Source organism: Callorhinchus milii, unplaced genomic scaffold (genome assembly GCF_018977255.1).
Source record: "Callorhinchus milii isolate IMCB2004 unplaced genomic scaffold, IMCB_Cmil_1.0 Scaffold2, whole genome shotgun sequence".
Taxonomy (NCBI): domain Eukaryota; kingdom Metazoa; phylum Chordata; class Chondrichthyes; order Chimaeriformes; family Callorhinchidae; genus Callorhinchus; species Callorhinchus milii.
The window spans coordinates 17,374,183-17,392,862 of record NW_024704743.1 but is presented as its reverse complement, the minus strand read 5'-3'; the positions used below and the strand labels follow the sequence as shown (position 1 = coordinate 17,392,862).

At 41.3% G+C, this 18,680-nt stretch overlaps 1 protein-coding gene across 1 annotated transcript in view; it reads left to right on the top strand.

The window, feature by feature from the left end:
• abcb4 (ATP-binding cassette, sub-family B (MDR/TAP), member 4) overlaps window positions 1-18,680 on the top strand; it is a 61,972-nt gene that overhangs the window by 26,047 nt on the left and 17,245 nt on the right. Inside the window, exons 10-20 of the mRNA XM_042332052.1 lie at window positions 634-747; window positions 1,871-1,981; window positions 3,940-4,065; window positions 5,077-5,280; window positions 6,780-6,950; window positions 9,220-9,381; window positions 9,541-9,696; window positions 10,624-10,770; window positions 12,611-12,715; window positions 14,388-14,465; window positions 15,368-15,451. Coding sequence (XP_042187986.1) covers window positions 634-747; window positions 1,871-1,981; window positions 3,940-4,065; window positions 5,077-5,280; window positions 6,780-6,950; window positions 9,220-9,381; window positions 9,541-9,696; window positions 10,624-10,770; window positions 12,611-12,715; window positions 14,388-14,465; window positions 15,368-15,451 — 1,458 coding nt within the window. The remainder of the gene's footprint in view (window positions 1-633; window positions 748-1,870; window positions 1,982-3,939; window positions 4,066-5,076; window positions 5,281-6,779; window positions 6,951-9,219; window positions 9,382-9,540; window positions 9,697-10,623; window positions 10,771-12,610; window positions 12,716-14,387; window positions 14,466-15,367; window positions 15,452-18,680) is intronic.

Below are 18,680 nucleotides of genomic sequence, written 5' to 3'. Positions count from 1 at the left end.
CTGACACACATGGAAACCCATCACCATGCTTAAGAACCCAAATCAAACTAATGAAAGTTCAATATGGACGGTTTGTGTTTATGCGGTATGGAGTGTGCACTTTCAGCCCAGAGGGACAGACTCTGCTTGCTTATTAATAGAGAGTCTAGGTGAAGATTGGCAAGAGCCAGAGTGTGCATTGGGGTATTGTGGAATTTACTAAGCTAAAACCGCACAATTTTTGCATTCTGGCATTCTGTTGCTTGTCCAGCTGGGTTGCCAAATTCGTTAAGGCTTTGGCTTGCAGCTTTGTGTTTCTGTGTGGAAGTGCTTCAGCATTTATCACAGTATTTAGCTCTGCAGCCTTTGTCCACCAGAAAAAAATTGTGAAAAACAACCTTTACCAACTGCAATGAGCTTGAGGATTTCATCAACATCTGACATGTTGTCCCTACCTTATGATCCAACAGTGTAGTTTCAGAATTTTATTAGTAGTATAATAAAACTGCTTTGAGACCTCTCGACGACGTGATAATGCACTGTATCAAATGCAAGGATTATTATTTTTATTTGAAAATCACGTCAGAATTGTTCCATTAATAGTGTTAAGATTGCAATATCTGTCTCTAATTTTATTTCTTTTTTATTGTTCAGGTTTTTTTTTCAGTTATAATTGGAGCATTTTCTGTGGGTCAAACTTCCCCGAATATTGAAGCACTGGCCACTGCAAGAGGTGCAGCTCATGTGATCTTCAACATCATAGATCATGTAAGGTTTGTTCTTCAGAAGCAGCATCATGGGTACAGTAGTGAGCAGATAGGGGGCTCCTGATCCTAAAGCCCAACCTCTTAACCAGAGAAAAACGTGCAGGAACGATAACTAAAATATACTTTTACTTTAAATAGATACTAAATAGTTAATTGTGATTCGATTTCTTTGCAGCAAATGGTTTTGTGATGATTGGCTCGCGCCAGCTCCTCTGCACCTCAGGCTCTGGCAGCATCAACCTCCATGGTTGCACACTTCAACTCACCGCCAGTCAGGAACCTAAGTGTCTTGTTCAACCCTCAACTGTCTTTTCTTCCCCACATCCAAGCCATGACCCACTCTGCCTTCTCTCACCTCCATAACATCGCCCGACTCCACCACTACCTCACCCCTCAGGCCACTGAAACTTTTGTTCATGCCTTCATCAACTCCAGGCTCGACTATGCAAACGCTCTGCTTGTCGGCCTTCCCAACTCCTCCCTCCATAGACTGCAGATAATCCAGAACTCTGCAGCCCGTGTCCTCTCCCGCACCAAACTCCGTGACCCCATCTCCCCCACTCTCGCCCGACTCCACTGGCACCCTATCCTTCAGAGGATCCAGTTCAAGATCCTGGTCCTCACATACAAAGCCCTCCATGGCCTCGCCCCACCCTACTTCTGTGACCTCCTAACCCCCTACCAACCTGCCTTTTCCCTCCGCTCAGCCGGCTCTGGCATGCTCTACGTGCCCCGACCCACCCGCCCCACCATTGGCGGGAGAGCCGGCAGCCACTCTGCCCCCACCCTCTGGAATTCTATCCCCCAATCACTCCGCCTCACCCCCTCCTTAGCCTCCTTCAAGTCGTGCCTCAAGACCCTCCTCTTCGACCATGCAATCAGTCACCCCACTTCCCCTCCCCTCCCTTCTCCCCCTTGACTCCAGTTTGGGTCTGAAATGCTGTACACTGTCCAGCGCCTTGGGACGTCCTCCCGACGTGAAAGGCACAATAAAATGTAATCTCGTTGTTGTTATTGTTGCAAGGTTCTCACAGATCGTCTAAATTCAGTGCCCGAATACTGTATGGACCTCTAGGATGGTGCTCACCTGTTGACTCTGCACTTTTCTCTCTATCGTAACGCAGAAACCGGCAATCGATAGCTTTTCTGAGAGCGGCCACAAGCTGAATCATATTCAGGGAAATGTGGAATTTCAAAACGTGCATTTCAATTACCCCTCACGGCCTGACATTCAGGTAGGACTGCTTTCACTCGTACTACATACATAGCAAGATTAGTAACTCAGCAATCATTTCACAATATATTAAAATGTATGTATTAATTTTATACTGCGGCAGCCAATTTGTTTATTCCTAATTATTTAATTATTTATTAATAATCCTTGCATTTGATATTGTGCCTTTCATGTCTAGAGGATGTCTCAAAGCTCTTCACTGGATATACTATAAAGTGTAGTGAATATGTATTTTGTAGGTGAAACAGCATCTAATTTGCACACAGCAGTGTCCCACAAACAGCCATGAAGTAAATGACCAATTTTATTTGAGAGATTGCTGGCTAGAAAAAACTATATTGGCCAGGAATGCTCCTTTGAAATGGATATAAATGTAATCATCTCACATCGCAGGCGAAACATTGGACAACTTTCTTTACTCCACATGCCTCTGTTTACCCAGCAGCAAGTAGGATACTGGGTGTTAGTCGATTGGCAGATCGCTTTTCTAGGGATAATAATTCCTTTAAAAAATATACAATAATAAAAATTGGTCACTCAATCAACGACTGTTTGTGGGTTACTGCTGTATGCAATTAGCTGCCGCGTTTTGCCCACAAAATATTCAGTCAATTCATTTTTCAGTATATTCTGTGAAGCGCTTTGAGACGTCTTGAAGATGTGATAAGGCACTACATCGAATGCAAGGATTATTATTATTATAGATCAGTATGTAAAGAGTACAGCTTTATTGATTTTCCCTACAGTAAAGAAGGATATTCCACAATGAAAGCAAAATAGTAGATAAAAGCTTCACTTGTGATTGAAAATTGCTAATGAATAAAGATAATAGCATACCTCTGCTTTATAATAACAACAAATTGCACTTATGTAGCACCCTCCATGCAGGGTAGCTTCTCAGAGCGCTTTACAGTGTCGGAGCCTGACTCCGAGCTGGCGGAGTGTGTGGTGTGGGGGGTGACTGTAAGCATGGTCGAAAAGGGAGGGACTTGGAAAAGGGGAGAGCGCAGGCAAGGCAGGAGGGATTGAGGGAGAGTGTTCCACAGTTTCAAGGCGTAGTGTCTGAAAGCGCGACCTCCAATGGTGGAGCGAAGAGTGCGAGAGACAAGTAGGAGGCCGGTGCTTTTCGAGCGGATGCCCCAGGTGGTAGATTGGAGTGAGGGGGTCAGAGAATTAGTGAGGTGCTAGGGAGTGAATGAATTTGTACACAAGTGTGAGGATCCTGAAGTTGAACCGTTCGGTGATGGGGAGCTTTGAGCTCACGTTCCCAAACTTTTGTTTTATCAATGTTCTAAATGCCCTTCCTTCCCCATGCATTTGCCCATAAAATACAGAGTCGCAACACTTTACAAGATAACCTGTGAAGCGTTTTGAGTCGTCTCAGTGACATGATAAGGCACTATAAAAAATGTAACGATTATTATTATTCTCACTTTGCTGAAATTAAGACTCAGGATCGCAGTACAGTTATTGTGCACCACTTTGTCCTCTTTCTCACCTAAAATCTATGGTGTATTGATTTCCAACTCTAGGTTGGAATTGTCCTGCTTCTTCTGCTCTTTTCAATTCTCATGATGTTTGCACTATGGGTCTCCAACCTTCATTTGGAGTTCTCAGTATATAAAATAAATCTGCTTCCACTTCAGGATTGAACACATACTTGAATCTGTGAGTTTACTGGGAAAAGCTTGTAAATCAACGAATAAATGTTTTAAATAATTAAACTTTTTGTCCTAAGTAATTAAACTTTTCATCATGCTTCATTTCCAGCATGGCATCCTTTTGCCTTGTAGTGCTATCAGTCTTACGTTTTTACTGTATTTGGCCTTTGTGTCATTGAAAGAGAAATTCATACAATAACTTCTAAATGTGTCATCTTCAAAATGATCTGAAGAACATGAATGTCAATAACTCCACTCAGTGCTTTATTCATCTTCCTTCTCTGTTGCCTTTGTACAGATATTGAAAGGACTATCCCTGAAGGTCAACAGTGGGCAAACAATTGCCTTGGTTGGTAGCAGTGGGTGTGGAAAAAGCACGACCATCCAGCTTTTGCAGAGATTTTACGACCCTGAACAGGGGATGGTAAAGCACCAAATCTTTGATAGTACTCCTTGTGTCAAAAAGACCGTAGGCAAAAACTGAATGAATTCTGACGCCTTCATTTTTCATTATGGAGATGATATTTTGTATTCGGTGGGGAGTGCTTCATTTCTTGGCAGATCTGAAGCTGAGAAAAAAACAGAGATGTGACAACAACTTGCCTTTATATAGTGCCCTTCTCGTGAGATAGCATACGGAGCACTGATATTACACTATAAAAATAATAATCCTTTGCTTTGATATAGCGTCTTATCACGTCGTTGATACATCTCAAAGCTCTTCACAGAATATACTGTAAAGTGAATTGACTGTAAAGTTTGTGGCCGAATGCGGCAGCCAATTGCAAACAGCAGTGTCCTACAAACAGTCGTGGATTGAGTGACCAAATTATTATTATTTATGTAATTTTTTTGAAAGGGTTTATTACTCCTAGAAAGCAATCTGCCAATCGAGTAACAACCAGGTTCTTACTTACTGCTGGGTAAACAGAGGCATGTGGATTTCCTAGTAGTTGCCTCGGGAAACAACAATTTACGTTTATATAGTTTGTGCCTTTCAGACTGGGAGGACATCTGAAAGTGCTTCACTCAACTGACCCAAAGTTAGGGGTTGGGGGGGAACAGGGGGAAGGGAGGGGAATGTGGCAGTCCAAGAGATGAGTTGTAAGGCAGGTTTTTAAAGGCGGAAAAGCAAGGTGGAGGGACTCTAAAAATGGACATCTGGATGGAAGGAAACTACTAGTGTAAAAGCAATACTATGTATTCAGTGGCTTTGCTCATGGACAGCTAACATGTTTAGAATGTTGGTTGTGTTAGTGCATATAAGTACAATCACAAATTCATAGAGTTCATTTTATTGTTTATTTATTTGTTTATTTATTTTGAGCTTGTTTATTTATTTGGATTCACGTGGACAGAAATTTGCAGGTACGTGAATTTACTCTACAAATCTGTGATTCCTGAAATATTAATTTGCAATGTACGATTCCTACAGATTACTCTGGATGGACAGGATATTCGATCCTTGAACATTAAGCATCTCAGGGAATTCATTGGGGTTGTGAGTCAGGAGCCTATTCTATTTGCCACTTCTATAGCTGAAAACATCCGCTATGGGCGTGAAGACGTTACCATGACAGAAATTGAAGCGGCTACCAAGGAGGCTAATGCCTATGATTTCATTATGAAATTGCCAAATGTAAGTGTCACATTTTACGTTTGTACTATAGATTTTATATTTTACATTTTACTATAGATACAAGCACAGCAGCTTGCTTTATCGCTAGCTGGTATCACCAAGCATGATTCCTGGATGTTCTACTCTCCTTTCTCTAGAGGACTATTGATGTTGCAGAATTAATCAGATCAGGGATGCTTGTAAATGACATCATCCTTCTTGCTCTGTGTCTAGTCAATTGGATTTAGAAACACAGATCCTATTGCTTCCTAATCTAAAGCCAATTTGGAAAATTGGAATGGGTACATTAGGTCGGACAAATGTTCAACTCTTCCTGAACTGTTATGATAATAATACTGCTTGCATGTGTTAAAGCAACTTTCACATCCGGAGGGCATCTCAAAGAAGTGAGATTCACGCGATTTACTGGAAAGGGTAATGGCTTTCTTGTGTAGGCGATTGTGGCAGCCAATTTGCACGCAACAATGCCCTACAAACAGCCGTGAAGTGAATGACCAATTTTGTCTTTAATGTTCACTTGGACAGGCAGACAAGATTTTTACTGTCTCAGCTGAAGCACGGCACCTCCAACAAAGTACCACTCCCCAACACTATATTGGAGTATCAGCCTATAGCATCTGAGTTCAAAGCTTCAAATAGGGGCTTGAACCCACAATCTTCTATCTGAAGAGGCAAGAGTTCTTCCAACTAAGCCAGGCTGACACCTATGTTAGTTACTGTGACACTAGTATAAAGAGATCACTTCCAGTTACTAATCTATTATGGGATGTTGGACCTATTCATATTATCAGGATCAGCATGGCTCTACCACTGCATACCTTTGGGAAATACATTCTGACCCAATTTACTTTCAGATCCTAGTTCCCTTGGGTTTGTGTAATGTATTTCCTCTTCCTGGAAGAATTCCTCATAAGCGACTCAGATCCCTTCTTAAGAAATTAAATTTGCAATGTGTTCAACCTCATTGTCAGTCTAGTATTTCAGAGGAATATGCACTAGGAGTACTGGCCTACAGAAATGTAAGGAAATTGTAATGTATGTACATTGTGCATGATTTTTTTTTACATTGCATATTACATTTCTACGTCACTCAAAATAAGCTGTGCTAATGTTACAAGATAAAAGTCAAGAGAAATATAGATTTATTTCATCCTTCCAGAATACCCAGCCTATCATCTTCCCATTACAGCAGAAGGCTGTTAAAATAGTCAAGGGTGGTCTCTATCAACCTTTCTGGTTGATTATCCTATGTACATAGATATACTTCAGAAATGTAATAACAGCACTGTAATCAGGTAACTTCGGGATTTGCTAACTTTGCTCACTGAGCTGGAGTTTACCCTCTGAATGGGAATAATCTCCCAGTCATTGTTGACAGTAAAAGACTTCAGAATTTTTTTTTTAAAAATTGGTATTCGAACTCTCTTTCTCTTACCTCTTCATCTTTTAAATAGGGATCTTTATCTTATCTTTAACTGTGTTCCTAAATCTCGTTATAGGATTTTTCAACCATGGTTGGTGAAAGAGGTGCCCAGCTCAGCGGAGGTCAGAAGCAGAGGATAGCCATTGCTCGCGCTCTGGTACGCAATCCCAAGATATTGCTGCTGGATGAAGCCACATCAGCCTTAGACGCTGAGAGTGAAGCGGTTGTTCAGGAAGCACTTGATAAGGTAACTGTGAGATTACAGCATTATTTTCATGTTACAAAGTCAGCCGAGGCCCCAAAATTCAGCCAATTGTGATCTGAAAGCGCTTGGGACAACCTCCTGATGTGAAAGGTCAGATATGAATGTAATTTGTTGTTGTTGTAAGATCTTTAAAGTCAAATATTTAAGATAATGCAGAACTCTGGAAAATTATTTAATTCAGTCTTAAATAGGAGAGCAGATCTTTTTAAGAACCATAAAAAACATTTTAAAAACTCATAGAGCTTTAAGAATTTTCCACAATTCTACACCATCTTAAATAGTGAGACATAATGGTCTACAGGCTAAGTTTAGGTGGAATTTCAACCCTCTAATGTTCATAGTGAAGAACATTTTTCTAATGCCTGATCCTGTTGAAACATTGCAAATCATTTCACAGGAAATTAGAGTGACGTGTAGGGAATGTTTTTAGAGACAAATGCAGGGATCATTTTCAACGAGCAAGACTCACAAATAGCTATGGTGAATAACTATTTTTTGCGGGGGGTGGTGGGGAGGGAGTTGTTGGCCAGGACACCTGGAGAAACTCCTTTTCTTTTTTAGTAGTGCCAGGGGCTCTTTAACAGGCAAGCAGGACCTCGGTTTAACATTTCATCTAATTGACATCATCTCCAACAATGCAGTGCTCCTCCAGCAATGCAATGCTCCCGTTGCACTGGAGTATCAACTGAGACTGTGAGCTCAAAGACCCAACATAGAGCTGAAATAGGCAACCTTCTAACTCAGAGATGAGAGTGCTACCAACTGAGCCAAGCTTGCACTTTGTTTTGTTAATTAACACAAGGAAAATATCATTAAACCTTTACCCTACAGGTTCGAAAATTAACAAATTCCGAGAGAAAACAGATTACAAAGATTATCTTCACCATGACAAGGAGGCATAGTCTTAAAATTAGAACCAGGCCATTTAAGAGTGAAATCAGGAAGCATTTTTTCACTCACAGGGTGGTAGAAATCTGGAATTCTCTCCCCCAAAAGGCCATGGATCCTGGATCCATCCATACCTATAAGAGTGAGGCTGATAGATTTTTGTTAGGTGCAGGGTATTAGGGATATGGAGAGAAAACGGGAAATTGCAAATGAAAGGATTAGTTGAGGTACAGATCAGCCCATGATATAATTAAATGGTGGAACAGGCTCGAAGGGCTGAATGGCCTCCTCCTGTTCCTATGTTCTGTGAAGCGATGTGATAAGGCGCTATAGCACACCTTTGCGCGGGGTAGCGTCCTGGAACCTTTCACAGTGGTGGAGTCCTGACAACAAGCCAGGGGAGAGGGAGTGGGGAGGTGACCGTAAACACGATCAAAAAAGGTCTTTGATTTGAAGGTGGAGCGATTGAGGGAGAGAGTCCAAGAGTTTTGGGGCATAGTGGCTGTGGCACGACCACTGATGCTGGAACGGAGGGGACAAGAGACAACAACAACAACAACTTGCACTATACAGCGCCCTCCACGCAGGGTAGCCTCTCAGAGTGCTTAACAGTGGCAGAGTTTCAGTGGTAACAGGAAGCAGGAGCCAGCCAAGTGGAGGCAGTGGGTGGTGGAGGAGGGGGTAAGCAGGACGGATAGGTAGGGCGATGTGAGGGAATAAAGTGATTTGAAAACGAGTGAGAGGATCTTGAAGTCGATCCATTCGGTGATTGGGAGCCAGTGGAGCCTGGCAAGGACTGGTGTGATAGGGGCACGGAGTTTTGTTTGGGAGAGTATCCGGGCGGCAGAGTTTTGAATTCATTGGATTTTGTGTATGGTGAAGCTGGGGAGACCAGCGAGGAAGGCATTAGAATGACATCCCAACATTACAAGCAGTTGTTGGCCAGTTTGGATTTGACTCTTCCAATGGGGGGTAGGCTTTTCACAGATACTGTGAGTGCAAGTCCCACAGTTGCTAAGACTGGATATCAACATTTCCTAACACAATACACCTACGATGAAATATCGTTCTCTAGACGACTTCTGAGAGGATTACACCCAGTGTTTTGATACCAGTAGAAATACCTCATCAGAAATATAGATTGCATCTTTACAGTACTAAAGATTGTTTCAAAGAGCCTCACATTTATCACCTTTCAATCCACATTAATGCAAGGGAAAGGTACCGCGAGAGGAGGCAGAATGTTCAGGCACAAGCTTTGAACTTTCCCAAGTGTAATCGCAAATTGTGCCAAAAGCAATGAGGAACTAGTATGCTTTGCAATCTCAGCCTATTTTGTGTTTTCTTGTATATTCTCTTAAAGGTTCGGAAAGGTCGCACTACCATAATAATCGCTCACCGCTTGTCAACAATTCAGAATGCAGATGTCATTGCAGGACTAGAGAATGGTTTGATCACAGAGCAAGGAAGCCACGAAGAATTGATGAAAACAAATGGCATCTATCATACTTTGGTCACCACGCAGGTACTTTATATTGAGTAAATATTCTTGTTCAGGTCTTGCGTGTTCATATTGAAAATTTAATCAGAACTTGTATCGAATAATGCAACAAAACCCAATGCTAACCTAGTGCAATTTAAAAGAGAGCCCAGTGAATTACGTCATTATCTGTTTCCTTTTAAGACATTTAAGAATGAAGATGACGAGATCCTTGACGGAAGTGATGATGAACTCAACTCAATCACCACACGAAAGTCACTGCGAAGACGGTCAGCAAGACGTAGTAGCAAAAAGATGAAAGTAGCTGAAGAAAAATTTGATGTGGCTGTGGTTCCAGAGGTGCGGGTTCGCTTTAGTCAGGAAAACTTTACATGTGAAAAATGCAACATGCAACGTGATAGTTATCACTGGTGATGATGATTATATTACCATTTTGTCGAAGGTGGGCAGGGGGATAATAATCAGCAACTGGTTTCATTCCAATTTTCAATCATGTGATACTTATCACATCACATGTTGTATTTCTCTCCCACCACTCCCCCCCCCCCAACTACCAATATACTTGTAATGACGTTAGCAGTTCAATTTATGCAAATAATTTTATCGAACATTGAGGTGTGTTGTGGTATGTACTGGGTTAGTTGTAGAGGCATTACATCTATGCTCAGCACGCAGTGTCTAGGAATGAAAAAGGCAATCAGTAATGATGACATAACTCATTGCTGTAATTCCTCCCTTTGGAAAACAACCATGTGTGAAGATACCAATGAACATCCTGCTGAAACTTACACATGAAGAATATTAAGCTTGGGTGAGATTCAGGAGAATCTCTTTGTGGAAAGATATCTCAATGGGAGTCACAACCTAGAGTTAGGAAGGATTTCTTTTTGGAAAAAAGTCTTTCTTCAGGTATACAATTGAGCTGAGTAAAAAAAAGACTACTGTTCCATTTCACTTGAACTGGTCACCCTTAGAATGAACTTCAAAAAGAAAAAGAAGTTTCTTGTGGTGTCCTGACCAACAATCCCCCAGATAAAATTGGTCATTCATTTTGTGGCTGTTTGTGGGACTTTGGTGCGTGCAAATACAAAATCACTTGCACTTCACTGTGAAGTGCTTTGAGAAGTCTCAATGACATGTAAAGCTCTCTGAGATGCTGTCCCATGTGAAGGGTGCTATATGAATGCAAGTTGTTATTGTAAAGGCACTATAAGAAATGCAGTGATTATTATTGTCAGAAATCTGAAGTCTGCTCTGTTCTTTTAGGATGAAAAAGTTCCCAACATTTCCTTCTTTAAAGTTCTTAAGATGAACAAGACTGAGTGGCCTTATATGGTTTTAGGAACCTTTTGTGCAGTTATTAACGGTATCATCCAGCCTGCTTTTGCCTTGATATTTTCAGAGATCATTAAGGTAAGTTCACAGTTCACCAATCCATGAATGAAATAATCATAACCTTAACAGGAAGAAATAAGTAAACAAAGCAAAATAAATGTTATGATTTTAAAAATTGTGTTTCAGAATAGTAATGAGGTATTCAATTACTTTCCAGGAGAAGGAAACTACTGTCTTTCTTGGAACTTACTATTATGCTGTGTGCAAGGGAAAAAGGCCAAGAGAATTAATAAGTGTTAAATGTGGAGTCCTGTAGCTTAGTGGTTAGAGCGCTCGTCTCTCATGCAAGAGGACCTGAGTTCGATTCCCAGGCAGGACGAAGTGTTAGGCAAGTTTCCTTACTCCACACACCTCAGTTTACCTAGCAGTAAGTAGGAACCTGATTGTTAGTTGATTGGCTGATCGCTTTTCTCGGGGGTAATAATCCTTTTATCAAAAATAATAATAATTTTGTCACTCAATCCACGATTGATTGTGAAACACTCTGTGCGCAATTGGCTGCCATATTTTCCCCACAAAATATACAGTTAATTCACTTTACAGTATATTCTGTGAAGCATTTTGAAACTTCTCGAAGTTTGCTCTTTTGTTTCCCCCTCAAGGCTCACACTTGTTCATTATCTCTGTTTTTCATGAGTTGCTCAGAAAATGTATCTGTTTGAAGATATGTATTGGAATATGGATCCTCACCCTTGTCCTCAAATCCTCCACTTTCCTCACCATCTACCTCTCTGACCTCCTCTCTCCTCAAAACAGTGCCCGTTGCCTTTGTTCCACTGGGTCTGACCTCCTCCTTGTCCCCCGAGTCCTCAGGTTCACCCTCAGCGGCAATGCCTTCAGCAACTATGCTCCGAGGCTCTGGAACTCCCTTCCTCACTCCCTTCGCCTCACCCCCTCTCTTCCTATTTTCAGGTCTCTGCTGAAGACCTTTCTCTTCGACTGCGCCTTTGGTCACCTTCCCACCCCTCCCCCTGGCTCAGCCCCGGGATCCGTTACTGTGAAGCGCTCTGAGACGTCGGCCGGCGTGGAGGGAGCTATATAAATCCAAGTTGTTGTTGTTAAAATCAGGAATGTTTCAACAATGTGGAGCTCCTGAATAAAAAACACAATAATTTTGTTAAAACTTAACCATAACTGCGCCGTAGATGATTGAGTTACTGACAAATGCAACAGCCTTTGTACGCACAGCGAGGCTGGTAACATCATTGGGAAGTCAGATCACTGGTGCTTCTTGTGCGTAGCTCACTTACACAAAATTCAGGAAGTGACATTATGGCACCCAGTGGCCTGGAATGGGATGTGGACTGCCCTGCCAAGAAAGGTGGTTGAGGGCAGAGTCCAATGTGGGTTTCAAGACAGAAATAGACAAGTATAGAAAAGAGAAAGGCTTGATGGGATAGGGAATGGGGATAGGGCAGGACAATAAGATTGATTGGACAGCTTGCTTTGAGAGCCAGTGCAGACTCGATGGTCAAATGATTCTGTGCTATAAATCTCTGTTTCTGGATTTTTCATTTGGCCATTTTCACACTTTGTTTTAATGCAGATTATGAACCCAAATCATCGCATTGTAAAAAAGGTGCCCTGTACAATCTTCAATTTGAAACCAATTATCTGTAAGTTTCTTTTAAAAACTACAGAAAACTGGCTTCAAAGTTGAGACTGAATTCTGCATGCCCTGAAATACTAATAGAATAAATCTAGGCCTCGGCTGAATTCCTCCTCCTATTACTATGTCTAAGCAGTTGAGGAGCTATGCAGCTATAACTGCTCTCAGGCTTTTTTTTCAGTATTGAGTTATTAATTAATCAACTTTGTCACTGTGTAACAATCACCTCTTCCTATTTCTCTTGTACAGGTTTTTGCTCAAACCGACAAGGATGCTGTTCGCACTGATAGTACATTTTTTTCCCTTCTGTTCCTTCTACTAGGGGGTGTCGCCTTCATTACATTCTTTCTCCAGGTAAATTTAAATTAATAGCTCACTTTAGTTTAAGTTTAGTAAGTTTCGTCAGTTTAATGTCTCATCTGAAGAACCTCCCTCAACTCCAACTTTTGCTCTCTGAAAAAACCTGCACTGATGTGACAGAGTAGACCTTGAACTCAAGCCTTGTATCAATAACCTTCGGACTCAGAAGTGAGAGTGCTACCAACTGAGCCAAGCTGACAACAGTGGTAATCCATTGAGACCATTGTAAACTGCAAGAGCAAAGACTGATTAGTCTCTGAATGCTCTGTCTGAACCCAGGATGAAATCACTTGCTGTGATTCTTTCCCTCACTGCCAGTCAAAGAATATAGTGAAAAGGCTCTATATAAAAGATCTGCTATGTTATAATTAAATGGTGGAACAGGCTTTAAGGATTGAATGGTCTTCTCTTATTGTAACCCCTGTCAGTGCTGTCAGATCTTTTCTGCTACTGACTGGTAGAATGATGATGCAATATCATACAGACATACAACAACAACTTGGGTTTATATAGCACCCTCCACACAGGACAATACAATACTAATTTGCATTTATGTAGCGCCTTCATGCCTATTGAACTAAACTAAACTAAACTAAACTAAACTAAACAGTCAATTCGCTTCACAGTATATTCTGTGAAGCCCTTTGAAACATCTCAACAATGTGATAATGTGCCATATCATAGAATAGAATCATAGATTATTGCAGCACAGAAGGAGGCCATTTGGCCCATCATACCTGTACCGGCTCTTTTGGAAGAGCTACCCAATCAGTCCCACTACCCCCTCTTTCCCCATATCCTTGCAGATTTTGTCTCACTGTCTCTGATACTTGTAAGTGGGGAACCTAGAGAGGAATTGATCAGGGTTTCTATCAGCATCTTAGGAGAACAAAACACAGCTAATATATTATAATTATTGACTGAGCTCTACAAATTCTTTAAATACCACAACATAAACATAAATAGGGATTATTAGATTTTGTGTAATACTGTGGGGACACTGGAAAATTGCCCTGAGTTTACACTACAGGAGGAAGCCCATTTGGCCCATCATTTCAGTTCTAATGTTAACTGTCCCCACTTGGTATTATCCAGTTCCCCAGCTTAGACAAAGATTCAATAGTATAAGTCCTCATCTGTTGCTTTGGGGATATTTCTGTCTTTTTCTTTTCCTTTAGAATTTATTATGTTTAATCTCCTATAAGCAATCTATGAGAATGTAAATATTACAGGTTAATTGGTCCAGTGCTTATCCTTCACTCCATTATTGGTGACCAAGCTTTCAGCCACCACTGTGCTCTGAAACTCTCTTCCAAAGTGACTTTGCTATCTCTCTCCCTTCCTTCGAAACATCCTAAAAACAAATCTCTTCGACCATGCATGTTTTGGTCAACATTTTTAAATACAATTAGTGGACGCACTACATTTATCCAGTATTTTGAGACATGCTTTTATATGAAAGGCTCCATATAAATATAAAATGCAGTTAGCATGTTTGATGGGATGAACCTTTCTTCTTTTAACTTCACACCTCCAATTCTCCTCTGACACTGTCTTTTTAGTGTAGGTTTGTCCCATAAAAATGTTCTCCTGAACCGCACCATATTGAACGAGATACGAATATTCCTTTTTGAAGCCCCACTCTTCTCACATTATCTTTTGACAGGGCTTCGCTTTTGGTAGATCCGGAGAGATACTGACAATGAGATTACGAGACAAGGCTTTTAAGGCAATGATAGGACAGGTAAGAACAAAGATCCTTACAGATCAGCTGGTTTCTGCTCTTTATTGTTTTGAAGCATATAAATAGTTTAGAATTTCAGAGTAATTTATTTAATTTTAATCTGGGTACTGAATAGTGCGGTACTTTAGTGATTAGAGTACTTGCCTTGTAAGCGAGAGGACCTAGGTTTGATACCTGGCAAAGCAAAACATTGAGCAAGTTTCCTTATTCCACACTCCTCTGTTTGTAAGTAGGAACCTGGTTGTTAGTCAACGGGCGGATCGCTTTTCCAGGGGTAATAATCCCTTCAAAAGAAATAAAATAAATTATAATAATAATTTGGTCACTCAATCCATGACTGTTTGTGGGACAATGCTGTGTGCAATTAGCTACCACAATTTGCCCACAAATACAGTCAATTCACTTGACAGTATATTCTGTGAAACGCTTTGAGACATCTCAAAGATGTGATAAGATGCTATATCAAATGCCAGGATTATTATTATAATATATAAATTATAAATTATAATATAAATTATAATAATTTATAATAATAACTTTTCCTTGTATTTGATATGGCACCTTTCACATTGGAAGTATGTCTCAAAGACCCTCACCAGATATACTGTGAAGTGTAGTGAGGTTGCATTTTGTAGGTGAATGCTGTAGTCAATTTGTGTACAGCAATGTTCTACAAATAACAATGAAGTGAGTGACCTATTTTATCTGGGGACTTGTTGACCAGAACGCCGGGAGAAACTCCCTTCTGTTTTCGAACAATGCTATGGGGTCTTTAACAGCCACCTGACCAGAATATCGCTTTGCCGTCTCATTATATTATAACTGTTGCTATTTGTTGGCAAAAGAAGTGCACGCATGAGGAAAGCCAATTCAATTTATGTTTATGTATAACTTTGTTTCAGGATATTCACTGGTTTGATGATCCTAAAAACAGTACTGGAGCTTTGACGACCAGGCTTGCGACTGAGGCCTCTCAAGTTCAAGGGGTAGGAGTTCAAAGAATTTACAGTTCAGTTTATTGATTAGAATTTGAGCAGCCATATTTGCTGAAGGGTGAACTGTAAAGAAATCTCGGCCTGAAAGGAAGTTTACATCTCGCGTGGTTCCCTGTCTATGACAGGATCAAAGATCCTCATCTTCACATACAAATCTCTTCATGCTAGCGCCTCCCTACCACTCTCACCTGCTTGTACCCTACTCTTCTGCCCACCCCCTTCGCTTAGCTAACAGCATCATTGGCTGTGCCTTAAACCACTATGCTCCTAACCTCTGGAACTGCCTCAAACCTCTACTTGGCCCGCTCTTATCTTTAAATCTCAAGACCTACCTCTTCGACTGCACCTATGGTCAACACGCCCTTCTTCCTTGCTCGGCATACACTGTGCAATCCAATCCACTGAAACACTACCTGTGTGAAGCGAGTTATATAAATGCAATGTTGTTGTTGTCGTGGACCCTTAGCTCTTTACAGTACATCTGAATTCCTCATAACAATAAGAGGGCAGTCAGGGAAGAAATTAAAATCTTATGGTATCCAAAACGGTTGAAAAAGAACAAACAGCAATCGACATATTAAATGACGATTCACACCTTCATCACATCTACACCAAACTACTCCAATCCCCTACTTGCTGGACTCCCCAGCAACTCTCTACACAAGCTGTAGACTATCCAGGATTCTTAATGTGAATTGTGACAATAACAACAACAATTTATATGTGTATAGCGCCTTTCACATCAGAAGGTCATCTCAAGGCGTTCACCTCTCCTGAACCAGGATCTGTAATCCTATCACCCCCATCCTTGCTTGGCTCCCATCTCACAGTAGATCGAATTCAAGATCCTTGTACTTGCATTTAAACCCCTCAATGGACTTGCCTCACCTCTACAATTGCTCCAACTATGCCCTCCTCTCAGCGAACGCTGCCCTGTACTATCCCCTAGATAAGCATTGGTCATTCACTTTGTGGCTACTTGTGGGATCTTGCTGCGTGCAAATTGGCTGCCCCATTACCTACAAGTTACATTGTCACTATACTTTACAGTAATTCTTGTGAAGTGCTTTGAGATATTTCAATGACATGATGCAGCGCAATATCAAATATAAAGAATATATTTTAATTTGTGAGATTATTTGTGCGGAAAAGGATTTGCACATTGTGAATCCCCGAGGTGTCTTAGTCCAACATTCAGTATCGACTTCTTTGAGGTTAGACAAAGGAGATTCCTGGCACCCAACTGGACATCAATTGGTGTCTAAAAAGGAATTCCAGAGGGTCTGCCTCAGACGCATTTTGAATATCTGTAAGATTTGCTTTTTTATAAATACATCTGCAAATATTCCACATTAGACCCTCGTAGTTACATGAATACCCAGTGGAGCCAGGTGGAGTCTTGTAGCTCAGTGGTTAGAACAGTCGCCTCGCAAGCGAGAGAACTTGGTTCGATTCCCGGCATGGCGAAATGTTGGGCAAGTTTCTTTACTCCACATACCTCTGTTTACCTAGCAGTAAGTAGGAACCTGGTTGTTAGTTGATTGGCAGATCGCATTTCCGGGGATAATAATCCTTAAAAAAAAATAATAATTTGGTCACTTAATCCACGACTGTCTGATTCAATTGGCGAGCAGAGGGCTCAGCAGAGTGAGGAGGGAATTGAGTGAGGGGGAACAGAGTGAGAATTCTGTTAAGGAATTTGGTGAGAGTGGGAATTCTAGATCAAGAGGGAACTAGAGAGCAAGAGAGAACTCTTTCTTTTAGCACAAGAGTGGGGATTGTTTCTTGAGCAAGAGAGAACTTTTCAAGCAAAACAGGTAATCAAGCCAAATTTGCAGTTAGTCACAGGCCAAGTAATAGGGATTAGCTAATTAGTTAATTATTTGCTGACCAGTTGAAACTGGTTGTGTCAGAGGCCTATATAAAGTGGAGAATTTTGAGAGCCTCACTGGAACAGAGAGTCCAGCAGAGTGAGAATTACGTTAAGGAATTTGGTGAGAGTGGGAATTTGGTGCAGTGGGGGAAGAAGGTGCAGGTGAGAGAATATTTGCCATCCAGACCCAGGTTTTGAATGGATTCATCTGCATTAACTGCAAGCTGGCAGGTTCACTCAAGGCTGAAGTGGTCAGCCTTAGTCAGCAGCTTGTATTAGGGAGGGAGAAGTGTTTACTAATGATGTATTAGAGGAGACCTTGCTATGAGACACAGTAGGAGACGAGTCCCCGGTGCCTAGAGGAGGGGATTGGGTCGCTGTTAGGAAAGGGGCCAGAAATTGTGCTCGGCTAATGGAGCAGGAGCAGACATCCCTGGTGTTCTCCAATAGTTTCTCTTCTCTGGAGAGATGATGTGGAAACCCAAGTGATGGCTAAGACAGGCAAGGGAGTGCTGTGCACCGAGGCAATCCAGCAGCCTGCCAGTAAAGGAGGGAAGAAGAGAAAAAATAGCAGACAAGTTGTGATATTAGGGGATTAAACTATTTGGTTCATGGATTGCATTCTGTGCAAACCAGATCCAGAAAATAGAATGGTAAGTTGCCTACCAGGTGCACAGGTTGAGGAACTGATACCTTGGGTTGACCAAATGCCACAGGGAGCAGGTGAGAAACCAATTGTAGTTGTTCATGTGGGAAGAAATAACATAGATAGAAGTATACCAGATGTCCTTCAGGCTAAATTTAGAGTATTAGGAAGGAAGTTAAAGGCAAAGACTTCAAATGTAGTATTTTATGAAATACTACCTGTACCATGTGCTAGTGAGGAAAGACAAGAGGGTAATTAAGCAGATCAATGCATGGCCAAGGCATTGGTGTAGGGAGTCAGGCTTTCGTTTCCTCAAACAACGGGGTTCCTTTTGGAATAGAGGGCATCTATATGGGCGCCACCTAAACAAAATGGGGTGGAGGTGTTGACAGGCAGGTTAGATAATTTAGTTAGGGAGTGTTTAAACTAGGCACAGGGGTGGTTGCGATAGGTGTAAGAGAGCACCTGAACCGATTAGGAAAAACCTTAAGGTGTAACAGTGTAACAGGTCTAACTCCAAAGGTTGGTGAAAAAGAAACAAAAAAATGTGTATAAAGTAAATGGGAAAGGCAAAAAACAATGGAGCTGTACTTGCATTAATGCAGAAAGTCTGACAAACGAGATGTGTGATCTGGAAGGTCTTGTAGGTGGTGATAGATTGGACATCATTAGCATAACAGAGACATGGTGGAATGAATCCA